This window comes from Mobula birostris, chromosome 1, assembly GCF_030028105.1.
Source record: "Mobula birostris isolate sMobBir1 chromosome 1, sMobBir1.hap1, whole genome shotgun sequence".
Taxonomy (NCBI): Eukaryota; Metazoa; Chordata; class Chondrichthyes; order Myliobatiformes; family Myliobatidae; genus Mobula; species Mobula birostris.
The window spans coordinates 228453894-228474610 of NC_092370.1; the positions used below are offsets into that span (position 1 = coordinate 228453894).

General features: G+C 42.4%; 1 protein-coding gene across 6 annotated transcripts in view; it reads left to right on the forward strand.

The window, feature by feature from the left end:
* Positions 1 to 308: 308 nt before the first annotated feature.
* Positions 309 to 20717, forward strand: part of LOC140205546 (centrosomal protein of 128 kDa) — a 642143-nt gene continuing 621734 nt past the window's right edge. For all 6 annotated transcript variants that reach the window (XM_072273171.1, XM_072273204.1, XM_072273166.1 and 3 more), the window contains exons 1-3: positions 309 to 396; positions 9558 to 9724; positions 16588 to 16674. In XM_072273171.1, coding sequence (XP_072129272.1) covers positions 9575 to 9724; positions 16588 to 16674 — 237 coding nt within the window. In that variant the 5' untranslated portion in view covers positions 309 to 396; positions 9558 to 9574. The remainder of the gene's footprint in view (positions 397 to 9557; positions 9725 to 16587; positions 16675 to 20717) is intronic.

Genomic DNA, 20717 nt, shown 5'->3' on the forward strand with positions numbered 1-20717 from the left:
TACAGATGTCAGGGAGAGTTCTGTGCCCTCGAGCAGATGCACAGTTAGCGCCCTGTCCCACTCACTGGCGCTCAGTCTGTCACTGGGTCAGAGGCGGGACGTTTGGCGCAATTTCCCTGCAGGCATTAGAATGGGACACCTCTACCGGGCTGTTGCTTGGCCGCGAGGCCTTCTGGGATCTATAGTTGAAATTCTTTGTTCTGTTACTTGCGGAGGAAGCAGCGGACTACATTTCCCAGTCGATCCTGCGAACTGGGGGTCCTTGGTTGCGGCGGGGCGAGGGCGGACATTTCAAGTTGCTATAGACGCCGAGCAGCGGCGATAGCGGGACTGGTGGCCGGGGATGGTCGGGGTTTGGCGGCTATAGTCGGAATGGAACTCGACTGCGAATTTAAGGTATCAGAAGTTTAAATCCCTCCCGGTGTTATTATATTATTATAAAGGACGTAGTGATAATAATGATCGGAAATGATTCGGGCCCAGGGTGGAACGGGGGATAGGAATAGGGCTCGGGGAAAGTGGGTGTGTAGAGACAGAGGTAGTGGGGGACGGAGTTGAGAGGGGTCAGGGGTTGTGGACGGATGAAGAGTGGGGAACTAGAGTTGTCTGGGGACAGAAGGACGGGTACAGGGGACGAGTGTGTGTGGGAAAATGGACTGGGGGTAGGAGTGAAGGTTGGGGAGAGAGTGATGGGAATTTAGAGGTGAGGGACGGGGAGGGAGACGGGAGTACAGGAGGCTGGAACACTGGGTATCACCTGGGTGGGAGAATATGGTGCCGGACATTGTGGGATTGTACTGGTTCGGAGATGGGAAAGGGACGGGTTTGGGTAGGAATCAGTGGGTAGAGGATGGGGCAGACGCTGTGGATGGAGTGGGGTAGGGGCTCACTTACTGATGTGGAGATAAGTGCTACCTGTTCCTCACCTATTGAGCATCAGACCTGGATGATGGGAAGGGGACATGGATGACATTTCTGGCTGATGGTCTTTCACGATAAGGGGTTGTTGGCATGAGTATTTTGTTTGTTTCGCCTTGTATGGATGCTGCCTTATCCGCTGATTGTTTCCTCTTTCCTGTTGTTGGCTGAGGATTTATATCACTGAGATTCTTTTTTTTGCAGGCATTTACAGGAAAAAAGAAATACAATAGGATTTTACAAAAATACATAAAAAGACTGACAAGTGCCATGGCAAAAGAAGGCAGACTGTGAAAATAGATATTTTCACAGAGTCTGTAGGTTGAAGTGTCAGTTTAGAGTTGTGGTGAGTAAAGTTATCCACACTGGTTTAGGAGTCTGATGTTTGTGGGGTAATAACTGTTCCTGAACTTGGTAGCATGGGACCTAAGGTTTCTGTACCTCCTTCCTGATGGTAGTTATGAGAAGAAGACATGCCCTGGGTGATGGGGGTCTTTGATGCATGCTGCTTTCTTGTGGAGTTGCTTCTTGTAAGTACTCAGTGATGGAGAAGGCTTTACCTGTGGTGGTCTGGACTATGTCCACCGTGTTCTGTAGCCTTTTCCATTCCTGGGCTTTGTTTCCATCCCAGGCTGTGATACAATTAAGATATTCTCTGAAAGAAGTTGCTCAAAGTTTTTGGTGACATGCTGAATCTACTCAAACTTCTCGGAAAGTAGGTGGATAAGTAAGTCTGAAGGTGGATAAATCACCTAAACCAGGTGGACTACACCCCAGAGTTCTGAAAGGGGTGGCTGAAGAAATTGTGAAGGATTAGTAATGATCTTTGAAGAATCACTAGATTCTGGAAGACTGGAAAATTGCAAATGCCACTCCACTCTTCAAAAAGGGAGAGAGGCTCCAGAAAGGAAACTTTAGGCCAGTTAGTCTGACCTCAGTGGTTGGGAAGATGTTGGAGTTGATTATTAAGGATGAGGTCTCTGGGTACTTGGAGACATATGATAAAATAGGCCACAGTCAGCATGGTTTTGTCAAGGGAAAATCTAGCCTGACAAATCTGTTGGAATTCTTTGAAGAAATAACAAGCAGGATAGACAAAGGAGAATCAGTTGATGTTGTGTGCTTGAATTTTCTGAAGATCTTTGACAAGGTGCCTCACCTGAGGCTGCTAACAAGCTACGAGCCCATGGTATTACTGGAAGGATTCTAGCATGGATCTGTCTGCATTTGTACCCAATCATTGACTTGTCCTTCCTTACATTCGTGTTACATCCATCACCTACCATTAAGCCTGCTGGCTCATCCTCAGCTGTATCATATTGGTTTCCATCCCTCTGGCATGTTAGTTCAAACTGCTCTTAACAGCTCTAGTAAACCTGCTCACAAGAATATTGGTCCCCATCTGATTCAAGTGCAACTCCTTCCTTTTGTACCAAATGGCCTAATTCCGCTCCTATATCTTACGGTCTTGTAGTAGAGTTGTGCCTTATTTTTGACACTTATGTGCTGGTCCTAGCACAGCTCCTCTGATATGTTGATAGCAAGGAATTTAAAGTTACTGACCCAATCCACTTCCAATCCCCTAATGAGGATTGGCTCATGGACCTCTGGCTTTTTCCTCCTGTTGGTGATAATCAGCTCTTTGGTTTTGTTGATATTAAGTGGTTATTATTGTGACACCATTCAACTAGATTTTCAATCTCCTTTGATCCCTTTGATTCGGCCAAAGTGTGAAGTGATTTACTTTGGAAGGTTGAATTTGAAGGCAGAATGTAAGGTAAATGGCAGGATTTTTAGTAGTGTGGAGAAACAGGGACCTTGGGGTCCAAATCCATAGATCCTCAAAGTTGCTGCTCAGGTTGATAGAGTTGCAGACATCCCACCCTGCAAAAACTCATTTCAGGGAGGTAGTACCCCCGCCCCCCGCAACTCCATATCCCCCCCCTCACGGTCGACCTCCAAGAGTGTATGTAGTGCTCTGTTTAGTGATTTTGTCTAATCTGTGAACCAAGTTGGGTATATGCAGAAAATGTGACTTTAAAATATGTGCATATATTATATTATATTAACATGTTTATTCTATTACAACTTTAAGCAAGTCTACAGGGAGTTTGGCCTCATCACGTAGGACATCAATAGCGTAGCTCCTTAGCAGCCAGCCAGCTAGTTTAAATAATGTTAGCTATGCTAATGAACGAATGACACCTGTTAAACTCACCTCAACATGTCTTTTACATTTTAACCCACCGTGGGCAATAGAAAAGTCACTGTTGCAAACAGTGCAGCGAGCAACACTGTCATTATTTTTGGGGTCGACTGTAAAGCCCGCCCATAGAGAAAACTGATAGGTCTACTTAGCAGGGGTCCGCAATAGTTTTTGCACTGCAGGCCGGTTTAATATTGACAATATTCTTGCGGACCAGCTGACTGGGGGAGGGGGTGTTAATCACAACTGGAATATAGGTGATGTCAATCGCATCATAACATTTTAAGTAACATCTGGATATTAAACACACAGCGCATATTTTCCCCGTATGAACATATAAAATCATTGCAACACACCAATATCGCTGAATCAATGGGAGCCCTGGGCTTGTTTTCCTGCAACAACACGGTCCTATCAAGGTGTGATGGGATACAGCGATACTCGAAGGGGGTTCCTTATGTCCAGTCTATTCCGCAATTTAGTTTTTGTTGCATTCATTGCAGAGATATGTTGGAAATGGAAGCAACGTTTTCAGTGTTTTCATGGCTATCTCAGGATATTCAGCCTTGACTTTGATCCAGAATGCAGGCAGGGATGTTATGTCAAACATACTTTTCAGCCCACCGTCATTTGCAAGCTCGAGGAGTTGATCTTTTTCCCGCGCTGACATGGAACATTCTCCGGGGACATTCACAAATGGGTCACGGACCCATTCCTTTGCATGTCTTGGGTCACTGATGACTTCGCGTGCGTTAAAATCAACAGTGCGTGACAGGGAATGAGGAAAGGTGCAGTTGACTCATATCGTTTCATATCGCCAAATCATATCGTTTCCTTGTGGCCCGGTGGTTGGGGACCACTCAGCACGAAGAGAGACCAATCAGGATGCTCGCTCTCCCTCTCAAAAAAATCTATTTCCGGGATATTGTATATAATTTCCGGGCATCAGGGAGCCACTATCGATATGCGGGAGACTCCCGGAACTTCCGGGAGAGGTGGGATGTCTGGAGTTGTTTAAAAGGCATACAGTGTGTTAGCCTTCACTAGTCAGGAGATTGAATTCAAGAGCCACAAAGTAAAGTTGCAGCTCCCTTGGTTAGATCATATTTGGAATATTGTGTTCAGTTCTGGTCGCTTCATTATAGGAAGGATGTAGAAACTTTGGAAAGGATCTGGAGGAGATTTACCTGGATGCTGCCTAGATTGGAGAGCATGTCTTATGAGAATACATTATGCACCTCTTTGAAGAGAAGAAGGATGAGGTGCCTTGATAGAGGTGTACAAGATGATTTGAGGTTTGTATTGAATGGAAAGAGTTTTTTTCACCATGAAAATGGCTAATATGCAGGGCCATAATTTTAAGATGACTAGAGAAAAGTATAGGGGGATATCAGAAGTAATTTTTTTCTACACAGTGATGGGTGCGTGAAATGCACTGTCAGGGGTGGTGATAGAGACAGATACATTAGGAATGTTTAAGAGACTCAGGCACATGGATGAAAGAAAAATGCAGGGCTATATGGGCGGGAGAAGTCAGATTGATCTTAGAGTAGATTTAAAGGTTGGCACAACATCAAAGTTCAAAGTAAATTTATTATTGAAGTATGTGTCACCATATACAACACAGATACGTTTTCTTGCAGGCATACCTAATAATGATAGAATAATAGCCATAATAGAAGCAATGAAAAATTAAACCAACTTGGGCATTCAGCCAGTGTGCAAAAGACAACAATGTGCGAATACAGAAAGTAATAATAATAATAATAAATAAATAAATAAGCAATAAATGTAGAAAATATGAGAGGAAGAGTTCTTGAAAGTGAGTCCGTTGTTCAACACCATGGGCCTATGGGCACTTACTGACTATAATGTTCTAGTTTTATTTGATACTCTGTCCCTTGTGATTGTGGTTTTTTTTTTTACAAATTCCTCTGTTATTTGAAATTTACAGTATCTGCATTTTTTACTTTTTAGTTATGGTTTCGCGTATGTTCACTGCTAGTATAGTGTGGTAGATTTTGTTTTATGATGTTGTATTTTGTTGTTTTCTCTGCCAATAACTAGAAACCATACATGATTAATGAAAGGAATCCATATGACCATAGACCTTAAGGAATAGGAGCAAAATTGAACCTTTTGGCTTATAAAGTCTGCATAGCTGCTTTATTATTCCTCTCAACCCCATTCTCCTGCCTTCTCCCTGTAACTTTTAACCCTTTTTCTAATCAAAAATCTGTCAACCTCTGCTTTAAATATAGCCAATGACTTGGCTACTGCAGTCGTCTGTGGCAGCAAATTCCATTGATTCACCATCCTCAGGTTAAAGAAATTCCTCCTCCTCTCTGTTCTAAAGGGACATCCTTGTATTCTGAGGCTGTGCTCTCTGGTCCTAGACTCCCCCATTATTGGAAGCAAATATGTCTAAATTATCTTGTTCTTTCAATATTTGACGTTTCAATGAGATCCTCTCTCTTTTTCTAAACTCCAGTGAATACAGTTCCAGAGCCACCAAACCCTTGTAGTCTGTCCAAGTTTCTAAATGTGACTGTATTTGCTATAGGCTGTCCTCTGATTTCTAGTCAGTAAGTTTAGGGTATGACTAGTAAAACTTGAATATTTACTGCCAGATTTTTGAAAGATAGGGATCAGAATGATTTTCTAATACACTAGACAAGGTTTCACCCTATTCAAAAATGATGAGAGGGATTCTGAGTGGTAAGTTTCTGTTATTTTTGGTGACCGTCCGAGGAGCTACTTGAAACAGAATGAGTACATTGGATTAGAAACTAAAAGGCTAGAACTATAACAAACTAGATGCTGCTTGATCTGTTGAGTTCCTTCAGAGACCACAGAACACTAAAGCACAGTACAGGTCCTTTGACCCACAATGTGGTGCTGAACCTTAACCTACTCTAAGATAAATCTAGCCCTTTCCTCCTACATAACCCTCCGTTTTTCTATCATTCAAGTGCTTACCTAAATGCTCCTAATGTAGCTCCCTGTCTACCACCATCCCTGGCAGGGTTCCCCATGCAATCTCCCATTTCTCTGTAAAGAACTTGCCTCTGACATTACCGCCTCCTCCCCATACTTTCCTTCAATCTTCTTAAAATTATGCCCTGTTGTATTAGCCATTTCTGTCCTGGGAAAAAGTCTCTGGCTATCGACTTGATCTATTTCTCTTATCATCTTGTACACTTCTATCAAGACACTCCTTCACCTCAAAGGGAAAAGCTGCAGCTTGCTCAACCTATCCTCATGAGACATGTTCTCTATTCCAGGCAGGATACTGGTAAATCCCCTCCGCACCCTGTCTAAAGCTTATACATCCCTCCTGTAATGAGGTGACCGGAATTGAGCACAATCTTCCAACCAGAGTTTTATAGAGCTGCAACATTAACTCACGGCTCTTGAACAGTCTGTAGACCCCTGGTGAGCCTCAGGCTCGCTCTCGTCTAGGGGGAGCAGCCTTCGGCCCTGCCAAACTGGGTAATCAAGTTTGTGTGGATGCTGTGTGATGTACCCCACCCTGCCCAAATAACAGACAATACACCAGATTAGATTAGATTAGATTATAAGAACACGCAGTCCTCTTTTATTGTCATTTAGTAATACATGCATTAAGAAATGATACAATATTCCTCTGGTGTGATATCACAAAAACACAGGGCAGACCAAGACTGAAAAACTAACAAAACCCACATAATTATAACATATAGTTACAACGGTGCAACAATACCATAACTTGATGAAGAGCAGGCCATGGCACAGTAAAAAAAAAGTTCAAAGTCTCTCGAATGTCCCACATCTCACGCAGATGGGAGAGGGAAGAAAAACTCTCCCTGCCATGCCCGACCACAGTCTGACTCTGAGTTGTCCGAAAACTTCGAGCCTCCAATCAGCCCTCCGACACCGAGTATCGAGCTCCATCTCTAATTGAACGATTTGACCTCAGCCTCAGTCACCAACAGCAGACAAAGCCGGGGATTTTGGGGCCTACCCTCCGGAAGATTCTCAATCACCCAGTAACAGCGGCAGCGAACCGGCATTTCAGAAATTTCTCTAGATGTTCCTCTGTGCTTTCACATCTGTCTCCATCAAATCAGAATTGTCCATGGCCCCTACTTAATGGATACGATATCATTTTCACCGGAGGGCTGCGCGCGCGTGTCGCGCTGCTACCTTCTCCTCCCTCTCATATGCGATTAAATGATTACACTTTATAGATCTTACTGGAACTATGTAATTAATAGAGATAAAATATAAAAAGAAAAGTAGAAGGCACCAAACTTATCAAAGTTCAACTACTTTGTGCGCAACCATCGGAGCTCAATTAACGGAGTCTTCTTTCCACCACTCAATCCCCTCCCACCTCCTCGATCCGCCGCCTGGGACCAACCACGGTGGTCAACCAGATGCTCCAAATTCTCCTCGCCGAAGACCCTGGGTCTCAGACTCCTGCTCGCAGTCTATTCCGTTGACCAGCTTACAGCATCGCATCTCCTCTCTCTGTCCCCATCGCGCCTTCTGCCCCAAAGCCCACAAAAACAATAGCTTACAGACACACAAGAAAGAATAACATCTGTCCCAATTGGTTAGCAAATGAATTCAATTCTCTTATCAGTAATTATAACCCAAACAAGCTGCGAGTGAGAAGCACTTTCTCAGCAGTTAACATAACAAAGAAGCCATCTTATTAGCCTTAGCAGTAACATAAAAGAAGACGTCCCTTACAAGTCCCACGAGTAATGAAGGCCAATGCACCATATACCTTCTTAAACCTATTAACTTGTTTTGTTGTAAAATCTTGCATAGTTGAAACTTGGACCACAGTCACAAGTGCAGTTCCAATGTGCTGTTACATGGAATGATGTGTTTGCAGCTGATAGTCAACTGCACTTCAGAATTATGTCACTGCACCTGAGTCCAATTTTCTGCTGGCTGTGTTAGCCTCAGCAATCTGCATATTTGTCAGTCTCTGTTTATACATATATTTTCATAAGTTCTATTGTATTTATTTTCCTGTAAATGCCTGCAAGAAAATAAATCTCAGGGTAGCACATGATGACATACATGCACTTTGATAATAAATTTAGTTTGACTGTTTAGGTGCTAGACTAATACAATGAAAGCAGATGAGAGACAATGTGCAATAATTCACCAACAGTCACACAGTCCACCATTGAGCACTTTTACATGCCATGCTGTCAGAGGAGAGGACCCCCACCATCATGGCCATGCTGTCTTCTCGCTGCTACCATCTTGAGGGAGGTATAGGAATCTTGGGTCCCACACCACCAGGTTCAGGAACAGTTACCAATCTACAACTACTGTGGATAGTTTCATCCAGAACATGTCCTCTTCTCATTGTTACCATCAGGAAGGACGTACAGAAGCCTGAAGGCACACACTCAATGATTCAAGAATAGTTTGTTCCCCCCTGCCATCCAATTTCTAAATGGACATTGAAGCCATCAATACTACCTCATTTTTTTTTTTATTATTTCTGTTTTTGCACTTTTTAACTATTTAACATATACACACACACACACACACACACACACACACACACACACACACACACTTGTTATTTATTTATTTTATTTTTGCCCCTAAATTTATCATGTATTGCATTGTACAATTGCTGCTAAGTTAACAAATTTTATGACATATGTCAGTGATATTAATTCTGATTCTGACTCACTCACTTCAGTTCTGAACTGATTCCAGGGCTTATAGACTTGCTTTGAAGAACTCTTTACATTTCATGTTCTTGATATTATTCATTTATACTTTAATTTGGATAATTTGTCTTCTTTTGCACTTTATCAGTCTTCATCTATGCATAGTTCTATTGTGTTTCTTTATTTTTCAGTAAATGCCTGTAAAAAATGAATCTCAAGGTAATATATATGTACTTTGATAATTTAATGTGACTTTGATTTAGGTTCAGATTAGTTTATTGTTATATGCACCAGGGGGCAATGAACTTCCTTGCTGGTGTGAAACTCTATGCACAGGTAAATAATAAATAGGGCATTAAATACAGCTAGTGCCAGAACTATACCGATGTAGAATAGTTTTTGCACTTACTGTATTTTTTGCTATATATTGATTCAAGATGAAGTAGAGCAAAAAGAAACAAGCACTAACAATAACAGAACAGGTCGAACTAACAGTTCGAGAGTGTGCCAACACCACTGAAAAGAGGGCATGAAAGAACTGGTTCAGATGTTTGATAGCAGTGGGAAAGAAGCTCTGAGGTCATATTGACAAACTGTTCACTAATGCCAGATTTTTATTATTCCTTTTCTTCCCAACCCATTATCCTCTGAGCCTGAGAGCTACTTCTGCGTTACAAACAGCCATGTTATAAAGTTGACATTTTGCCTTACTCATTTTTTTTCTAAGTTTTGGCTTTTTGTTTCAGAAAGCTGCACAGTACCTATGGCAGACTCGTCGAGTGACTCCGACACACCGCTGCATAATCTCTCCAGGAGGCGACGTTCACTGAACGTGACAGCGAGGGGAAGGAGCAGGTTGCGCCATGCTGCTCGAGTCACTGAAAAGATTGACACATTAGCAAACACTTTACAGGTACTGAATTCTATAAAACAGGTACAACCAACTGGCACACACAGAATGCAGGAGGAATGCATATCAGCAGGTTAGGCAGCACCTATTCAAAGTAAATTTAATATCAAAGTATGTATGTGTCACCATATTTTATTTATTTAGAGATATAGTGTGGAACAGGCCCTTTGGTCCTATGAGCTGCACTACCCAGCAACCCACCTATTTAACCCTAGCCTAATCACAGGACAATTTACAATGACCAATTAATCTGCTAACCAGTACGCCTTTGGGATGTGGAGGAACCCCATGTGCTCAAGGGAAGGATGTACAAACTTCTTGCAGAGGACAGTGGGATTGAACTACAAGCTCTGGCACCCTGAGCTGTAGTTGTGTCATGCTAACCACTACGCTAGTGTGATGTCCTGAGATTCATTTTCTTGTGGACATTCATGGTAGACTGTTGCGTATGTGGCCGGTTACACAACAAATCTATAAATAAAAATGCTAGAGACTGGAGCTAAGTTAACAGGGTTTTCTTTTAAACTTACGGAACCCGAACTGAATACATATATACAGATCAATACGCGCCTAATAGCGCATGCTCAATAACGTCTTACTACGACATAAAATAGTCCCATATTATACAGTAGGCTATATGGTACACTCCTCCCCTTTTATTTTAAAAGTGTATCAAATGTTTTTTTTTAAAGTTAACAGGCACTATGCTAAACAAATACTGTATATGTACCCTTAATATACAAATGCCCACCAACTGTTTAATTAGTAACGTAATAATATGAAATTATAACAAGGTAACGTAATAATAATAATTATAACTGAAGTCTCTGGGGGGGGGGCCCTTCTCTGTCTCTCCGGGTAACGTCTGCCCTGCAACGTTTGATTTGGGGAATTAGTCTCCACAGGTACATCAAGTGGGTCCTCAGCACTGATGACAGGCTTATCTGTGGGCGAGGCTGTGTGGTCACATCAGGAGTGTTTGCTTCTATGTCATGGGAGTCCGGGCAAGGTGTTGTTGAGTTTTTCACCTGAGCATCCAGGATTTGATCCACATGACGTCTCCATACATTCTCTCCCACCTGTACTCTATACATCAGTGGCCCGACTATGGCGGAAATTATACCCAGCTGCCACTTTTCAGTCCGGTAATCCTGAGCAAGAACTGACTGTCCCACATTGAAGCTCCGTGTTGACTTAACATTCAAGTGTTTGAACTGTCTGTTCTCTACATCACGCCATACATTTGGTTTGAGAAGATCCATGCGGGACATCGGGTTCCTGTTCAGAAACATCATCGCTGGTGTCTGGTTAGTGGTTGCATGTACTGCATTACGATAGGCAAGGAGGAAACTGTCTATCTTGTGTTGTAGTGGTCGATTTTCGCTGTCCCTTGTCTTGAGGGCTTTCTTGAATGTCTGTACAAATCTTTCTGCCAAGCCACTTGTGGATGGGTGGTAAGGAGCCGATGTAAAGTGCTTGATTCCATTGTTCTTCACAAAACTTTGGAATTCTTCTGAGACAAATTGTCATCCATTGTCTGTGCAGATTTGCTCTGGTATGCGATTCCTGGCGAACATGGTCCTCAGCACTGTAATGGTCTTTTCTGATGTGGTTGTCTTCATTTTGATGATCTCTGGCCGTTTGGAATGTGCATCAACGGCGATTAAAAGAGTCCATGAATGGTCCAGCAAAGGCGATATGCACTTGCTGCCACTGATGCAGACATGTTTTATACACTTAACAAGGTGCTTTATTAATGTCAAATGCCGAAGATCCTGAAAGCTTACGGAGTGCCAGACCATCTACTGAGAGCAATAGAGTCCAGCTATACCAAAACCAAGGCGAAAATTGTATCACTAGACGGAGAAACAGCAGTGTTCGAGCTCCTAGCTGGTGTGCTGCAAGGAGACAGTCTGGCACCCTACCTCTTTATAATCGTCCTTGATTATGGTCTGCGACAAGCTACCAAAGATCATGACAAGTTTTACCATAAAACTAGTGCGAACCAAAAGGGTCAGACCAGTTACGCTCACAGATCTCGATTTTGCAGATGACATAGTCCTGCTCTCTGACCAGATGGAGGAAGCACAGCAGCTACTGACAAAAGTGGAAATTGAGTGCAATAAAGTTGGACTTCACCTAAATGCTAAAAAGACAGAGTACATGGCATTTAACTGTGACGAAGGTACTCTCAGGACCGTAGAGAATGATACCATTAAGAAAGTCTTTGACTACAAGTACCTAGGGTCAAGAATGATGAGTTCGGAGAAGGACATAAAGATACGGAAGCCGCTGGCGTGGAGGGCTGTGAACGACATGAAAGAAATCGGGAAGTTGAACCTGACCAGAGGGCTTAAAAAGAGGATTTTCATAGCAGTCATAGAGTCCATTCTCACGTACGGATGTGAGACGTGGACACTCACCAAGATGATGCGAAAAGTCTCCAGATTGTTGCTATACACGAATGCTCTGGATGGCTCTTGATGTGAGTTGGCAACAGCACATGATGAATGTCGAGCTCCATAACAGCCTACTGATGCTCACCACTAAAATCGAGGCGAGAAGACTGTAACTAGCGGGGCACTGTCTACACCACCCCGAGCTACCTGCCAGCCTAGTCATCATATGGGAGCCCAAGCACGGGAGGATGAACCCTGGGCGCCCTCCCAAGACTATGGTCAACATGCTCCTAGAAGACAGCGGTGCGGCTAATGTAGATGAACTGAACACACTGATGAGGCAGAGGGAGAAGTGGAGAGTTCGTCATCGTGCCCGACGCCGGCCCCCTAGGCCTGAGTCGACGTTGTAGTAGTAGTTATTAATGTATTGCTTGTGCAACCATTCAATAGATGCAATTGTCGCTTTTGCCCAGTAACTTATTTTATTGCACATGTTAAATACAGCAAAATAATACACAAAGATATGGCAAAAGTAAAGGCAAGCAGATTTCACTTTTGCCCAGTAACAAACCTTATTGCTGTCGTCCTGGCAATTTCCTTTTAAGTTTTTCTAGTCTGTAACTGCACAAACGCGCACCAAGTATACGGTTTCCTCTTCGCTTGTTTTCTGTGTGTCCTGCACATGCCCAGTAGGAGGAGATTCGCCCAAATATCCATTTTAATGTGGACGGAGGTATTTTCAAAAACGCTTAGTGTGGACGCATCGTTTTTACGCAAAACCAGCGTTTTCAAAATTATCCAGTCTAGACTGGATAATCCGTAACCGAAACTTTTTCTCTTCGTTTTGACCCTCTGTCCACACTGAAACGGCGTTTTCCTCCCCGGAAAATGGAGATTTTCTAAAACGCCCTCTAGAGTGTGTAAATTTGAAAACGCCGATTGTGCAGAGCAGTGTGGACGGGGTAAATGGATATTTTTGAAAATGCTGTCATGACGCGCCGGAACAGATGGCGGCAGTGCGGCAATTCATGTTTTCTTGAACACAACCCCCTACACAACCTAACAATTTCAGAACAGACGGCAACGAGACTGAAGCCAGAAGTGTTAGAAATGTACTCACCAAATACTTTGACCCATAGCTTACTGAATAAATAAGTATACTCACTTTGCCCTGTTTTCTGTCCTTGCTTGGAAAAGGTGGTTTACTTATTTATGCAAGTACTTTCCTGACAGTAGATGTATAACAGCCTAATGTAACATTGTATGGAAATACAAGATAACATTGACACAGTCATGTTTTATACATTTAACAAGGTGCTTTATTAATGCAACAGAGTTAGTCAGTTTTTCAATGTTCGTCATCAGCTGGGTCATACTGTCTGTGAACTCCCTGTTGGTTGCCTCCATACGCTCCAGTATTTGTTTTTTTTAGTTTTAAGTCCTCCTGCGCGAGAGCCAACAGCAATTCCTTTTAAGTTTTTCTAGTCTGTAACTGCATAAACGTGCACTTTCACAGCGAGATTCAACACCAAACATGTCGCTTGTTTTCTGTAGATGTATCCTGCGCATGCCCAGTAGGAGGAGATTCGCCCAAATGTCTGTTTTAATGTGGACGGAGGTATTTTCAAAAACGATTAGTGTGGACGATAATTTTGAAAATGCCGGTTTCATGTAAAAATGACAGGCGTCCACACTAAGCGTTTTTAAAAATACCTCCGTCCACATCAAAATGGACATTTGGGCAAATCTCCTCCTACTGGGCATGTGCAGGGCACACAGAAAACAAGTGAAGAGGAAATGGTATACTTGGTGCGCGCTTGTCCAGTTACAGACTAGAAAAACTTACATCACCAAACGAAAGACTTGGTGCGCGTTTGTCCAGAAGCATTTCCAACAGCTATAGTCTCTTCACTGATGAAAGGGATGACAGCTACAACTAAATGCAATAAGGCTTGTTACTGGGCAAAAGTGAAATTTGCTTGCCTTTACTTTTGCCATGTCTTTGCGTATTATTTTGCTGTATTTAACGTGCAATAAAATGAGTTACTGGGCAAAAGTGACAATTGCATCTATTGAATGTTTGCACAAGCAATACATTAATAAAGCACCTTGTTAAATGTATAAAACGTGTCTGCATCAGTGTTATCTTGTATTTCTATACAACGTTGCAGTAGGCCGCTGCACGTCTATTGTCAGATATTGTTGTGGTGTTTGAGGTTGCGTTCATGAAAACAATGAAATGCCGCGCTGCGGCCGCCATTTGTTCCAACACGTCATTACAGCGGTTTTAAAAATAGACAGCTACCCCGTACACACTACGCTGGATATTAAGCGTTTTCAGATTTATTCACTCTGGAGAGCGTTTCTGAAAATCTCCATTTTCGGGGGAGGAAAACGCCGTTTCAGTGTGGACGGAGGGTCAAAACGAAGAGAAAAAGCTTCGGTTACAGATTTATCCGGTCCAGTGTGTACGTATCCTAAGTTGCCCAGTCTTCAATGCCACTATCAAATGCTGTAATGGTTCCAATTAACGCCATCCTTGTTGTGTTAATTCATCCTTGTTATGTGAATCTAACCCCGGTCCTTTGTTTTCTTTTTGACTCACGTGACCTTTTTTTTTTGCTGGTGTCGTAAGCGTACTCTGGCTAGACGCATGTGTCGCTCCTCTTTTTTTATCTCCCTTCTGAGGCCGGCAGACCCTCAGCCCTGGGGTTCAGCGCCTGCTGTGGTCTCGTCTGGATGCGCCACGGCTCCGATTGTGTCTTTCGGTCTCCCGACTTTCCTGACTCCAGCTGAACTCCTGCTTCTTTTCAGAATCGCGGCCTCACTCTGTCTTTTCTGAGTGCCGTTATCAATTAAAACACGGCGTTCTGATATGATGCAGGTTCATTAACCTTGTCACCAATTTGTTGTGTATGTGGCCGGTTACACAACAAAACTATAAATAAGAACACTGGAGACTGGAGCTAAGTTAACAGGGCTTTTTACTTACAGAACCCGAACTGAATGCATATATACAGATCAATATGCACCCAATAGCGCATGCTTAATAACGTGTTACTACGACATAAAGTAGTCCCATATTATACAGTAGGCTATGTGGTACATAGACCAAAGCAATAAAAAAGAATCAATGGAAAAACCACCCACAAATAAAGACTGACAAACAATGAATGTGCAAATACAATATCTCTAAACTGCCTCACCTGTTGAGTTCCTCCAGCATTTCTGTGTGTGCTCGTTATTTCAAGCATCTGCGGAAACTCTTGTGTTCACAACCAATTAAGACAGTTATTTGACAAAACTGGTTATGAGAAGCTTTAGTGAAGGCTACAGTTACCTTATAAGGTAACTGGAGAATGCACCCTAACAGGTGTATGTAACAAGTGTTGCAATCTTACAGTGAACATCAGTGTCAAAAATAAGGTTTTTATCATGTGCATAAGTATTTGTTTGATATGGTGACTGTGACTGTCTTCAACAAAGCCTTTGAGGTCCCCTCCAAATACATAAAAGTTACATTAAATATATATTTGTAGATATTAGAAACAGGGGCAGGAAGGATTTAGTATTATTTTGGAAAATCAGTTGTTTCCAAACTGTTACAAATCACTCCCCACCCCTGTGGTGGGGAATAACACTGATCACTTCCTATCCCCATAATGGTGAAGATGTTAGATGTTATAGTGTTTTGCAGGCCCTCTGAAGTATGAAGCTGTTACCTCCTCCCCACCCCCATGGTTGGAAATAATACTGATTTCTCCCCATGCCCTGATTTTGAATAGATGTTAAATGTTAGCGCATGTTACAGATTCTCTGAAGAGTGAAGCTGTTATCTTGATGATCTAGGAAACTTGAGAGAGTTTGGTGTGGTGAGATTTGTGGTTTTATATCTGTGGGTGTTACTGAGAATTTGGGGGACATTTGAGAACTGATATCAGTTGATCATTAACTAATTTCTCTTTTCACTGCCTTTTCACTTAAGAGCTGTTCAATGATGTTAAAGTCTTGTAAAGAGTCTTGTAAAGTCTTGTAAAGAGATTTAGAGGCAGCAATTGCAATTATTAGGACTTTTTTTTTCTCCTTTAGATACATTGAAGAGCTTTCTGTTTGGAGTTTCTCCAATCTTACAGATAAATAAGGATACCCACAAAACGCTGGAAGAACTCAGTAGGTCAGGCAGAATCTTTGGAAAGGAATAACCATTCGATGTTTCAAGCCAAGGCCCTGTCAATCTGTTTATTCCTGTCTATAGATACTGCCTGGCCTGCTGAGTTCCTCCAGCATTTCGTATGTGTTCCACTAGATTTCCAGCATCTGCAGAATCTCTTGTGTTCAAAAATAATGATATCTGTTGCTATTTGGTTTAATTAAATTGGTTTGTCCACTTTAAAAAGATTAGAACCAGTGATGGTCATAGCATTATTTTTTTTTGAGAAGTTCTCTTAAAGCTTGAGTTAATTTCAGGACACCAGTCGAGACCTGAAGGCTGTGGATCGGATGCTGGGACGGTACAGGGGCTATACCAATGAACAAATGGAGGCAGTGGCACAGGTATGTACCAGTAAAAGATAAACCATCCAAATGTTCTTTATCTTGCCCTTCTACAGGTCAGCAGTATGCATTCACCCAGCTGAAAGATCGAGTGAACAATCGAACCTTTTCTGCGAGGAAGAAGTTTTAATTTGCTCTGCCTAGATGTCCTCTGGTATTAGTTGTCGCTGTGCTTGGAAAAACACACTAACTGTCCACTCTAAATAAATAGAATTATAAATTAATATTAATAATAAAAATTAATAGCCAAAAACTGTTGATTTATATGTTGCTAAACAGTCAAAGATTCCCAGGACCTTGACGATGACATAGTTCCTCATTATCAAAGAAACCAGTTTAATACTTTCCAGTATTAAATTTTAAGTACTGAGCCAAATACAAAATGACTACAGGTGTCCCCAGCTTTTCGAACGTTCGCTTTACGAAACCTCACTGTTACGAAAGACCTACATTAGTACCCTATTTTCGCTTTCGGAAGGTGTTTTCACTTTTACGGAAAGAAATTCAGGGCGCAAAAAAATCAGCGTGCGATAAAAGGCAGTGTGCTCCGAGCAGCTGTTCTCCCCCGGATTCGCAACTGCTTTGCTTTAACACGTGCCTGTGAGCAGCTGTTTGCAAGATGAGTTCTATGGTATCGGAAAAGCCTGAAAGAGCTCGTAAGGGTGTTACACTTACGGTAAAACTAGACATTATTAAGAATTTTGATTGTGGTGAACGAAGTAAGGACAACGTGAGTTTGGCTTGTGGAAGCTGACGAACATGATGTTGAAGAGGTTTTGGCATCCCATCACCAAGAACTGACAGATGAAGAGCTGATGCAATTGGAAGAAAAAAGGATAACAATGGAAACCGAATGAGTAATGATAAAGTACAACCTTAATTTTGAAAGGGTACGTCGGTTTAGGGGATATTTGCAGGATGGTTTGAGTCCTTATTAAAGAACTGTGTGATAGAAAAATGCGCGAGGCTCAGCAGTCAAGCAAGCCTTCCACATCAGCCACAGCAGATGACGAACCTCGACCTTCGACATTGAAGAGGGCAGAGATAGAAGAAGATGACCTGCCTGCTTTAATGGAAATGGGCGACGAGATGACACCCCAGTGTCCCACCACCCTAAATCCCATGCCACGGACAGATACCGTTTCGCGGAGGATGCAAAGGTAGCCGGGAGGCACACAGCACATCTTTAAGAAAAAAGCCGAAATAAACGTGCTAATTAATTAGGTGCCGCCAACACGTAATTGTCGGCCCAGATCAGAGACGACGCGATCGGAAATCGGCACCACAACAATTTCATTCCAATAAAATTGGCTTCAGGAAAATCATAGTCAGATTCTGAAGCTGTTTGAAAAGTCAGCAGGTTGTAGGGAGGTTGACTAGCAATGTTCCCTATTTGGAGTTGGTCATATCTTCAGTACTTACAACAAAAGAGGCTCAAAGTAAAGTTTCTTTTGTGAATTTTTGCATCATCAGGTACTTAAAAAGCATGGTCTCCTCAAACTCAAATATCTTGTTTTTTTTGTTTTGATGTTTACTTCTAGAAGTGCAATATCAAAGCATGTACTGCTTAATGAGAAGAACGGTAGAAAAAAAATTAGCTATTGTTTTGACAAAGAGTTCCTTTGATTTTTTTTAAACAAGGACTCCAAAGAAAGTAAAGTGGCTTGTAATCCTTATTCCATCTGTAGCTGTCCTATAACTGAGTTTGGTTATCATAAGACTAAGATGAAGATTGAATCTGTGTATTGGTCACACACTGTAGAGCACAATCAACTGTTTCTTCATCCAACAACAGAAACAGCAGTATTTTTTGACTTTGCCTTTATAACCATTATTGCAATTCGTTACGGTAGTTATGTATTGAGTGCATTTTGAACACTGTGTTAAGCAGTACTGAGGGTGGTACACTTTCTGGGAATTACATCATGATTATTTGCAGGCCTTGATTTGTTTTCTATTTTCCTCTTATTAATTTTTGGAAATTCTTGTCCTCTCCTTTACCCAACCCCTACCATGTTGCTTTCTCTGTATCAACTTCACACCAATATTCAATGAACAAAAGATTAAAGAGCGATTAAAGATTAGCTGTATTTGTCACATGTATATTGAAGCATGCAGTGAAAAGCATTGTTTGCATCAATGGCCATCACAGTCCAAGCTGTAAAGTAGGACCTCCAGGGTAGTAATCTCAGGATTGCTGCCTGTGCCATATACTAACAAGAGCAAGAATAGTATGATCAGGCATATTAATGTGTGACTGAGAGACTGGTGTCGGGGGCAGGGTTTCAAGTTCCTGGATCATTGGGGCCTCTTCTGGGGGAGGTATTATGAAAGGAAGCTGGTGACTAATATCAAAGAAGATGCTAAAAGCTTTTTTAATTATACAAAGGGTAAAAAGAGAGTTGAGGGTAGATATAGGACGAATAGAAAATGACACTGGAAATATTGTAATGGGAGGCGCAAAGATGGCAGAGGAACTGAATAGGTATTTTGCATCAGTCTTCACAGTGGAAGACATCTGTAGCACACCGGACACTCGAGTGTCAGGGAAGTGAAGCATGTGCAGTGAAAATTATTACTGAGAAGGTGTTCAGGAAGCTTAATGGTCTGAGGGTGGATAAATCTCCTGGATCTGATGGAATGCACCCTGGGGTTCTGAAGGAAGTAGCTGGAGACATTGTGGAGGCATTGACGATGATCTTTCAAGAATCGATAGATTCTGGCATTGTACTGGATGACTGGAAAATTGCAAATGCTAGTCCGCTATTTAAGAAGAGTGGGAGACAGCAGAAAGGAAACTATAGACCTGTTAGCCTGACATCAGTGGTTGGGAAGTTGTTGGAATCGATTGTTAGGGATGAGATTACGGAGTACCTGGAGGCACGTGACAAGATAGGCCAAAGCCAGTGTGGTTTCCTGAAAGGAAAATCCTGCCTGACGAACCTACTGCAATTTTTGGAAGAAATTTCAAGCAGGGTAGACAAAGGAGATGTAGTAGATGTGGTATACTTGAATTTCCAGAAGGCCTTTGACAAGGTGCTGCACATGAGGCTGCTTAACAAGATAAGATCCCATGGAATTACAGCGGAGTTGCTAGCATGGGTAGAGCATTGGCTGATCGGCAGAAAATAGAGAGTGGAAATAAAGGGATCCTACTCTGGCTGGCTGCCAGTTACCAGTGGAGTTCCACAGGGTTCGGTATTGTGACCACTGCTTTTTCCAATGTATGTCAATGATTTGGACTATGGGATTAATGGATTTGCTGATGATGCAAAGATAGATGGAAGAGCAGGTAGTGTTGAGGAAACAGAGAGCCTGCAGAGAGACTTAGATAGTTTGGGGGAATGGGCAAAGAAGTGGGAAATGAAATACTATGTTGGAAAGTGTATGGTCATGCACTTTAGTGAAAGAAATAAACGGGCAGACTATTATTTAGATGGGGAGAGAATTCAGAATGCAGAGATGCAAAGGGACTTGGGAGTCCTTGTGCAGGATAAAGTAAAGGCATCCGTTAGTCTTGTGAGGCCATGGATCTGTGCCTGGAAAGTCTTCACTCTCCAGGGCGCAGGCCTGGGCAAGGTTGTGTGGAAGACCAGCAGTTGCTCATGCTGCAAGTCTCCCCTCTCCACGACACCAATGTTGTCCAAGGGAAGGGCATTAGGACCCATACAGCTTGGCACCAGTGTCGTTGCAGAGCAATGTGTGATTAAGTGCCTTGCTCAAGGACACAACACATTCCCTCGGCTGGGGCTTGAACTCACAACCTTCAGGTCGCTAGTCCAATGCCTTAACCACTTGGCCACGTGCCTAAAGGTTAACCTCCAGGTTGAGTCAGTGGTGAAGAAGGCGAAGGCAATGTTGGCATTCATTTTTAGAGGTATAGAATATAAGAGCAGGGATGTGATGTTGAGGCTCTATAAGGTACTCGTGAGACTACACTTAGAGTATTGTGTGCAGTTTTGGGCTCCTTATTTTAGAAAGGATATACTGACATTGGAGAGGGTTCAGAGAAGATTCACGAGAATGATTCCAGGAATGAAAGG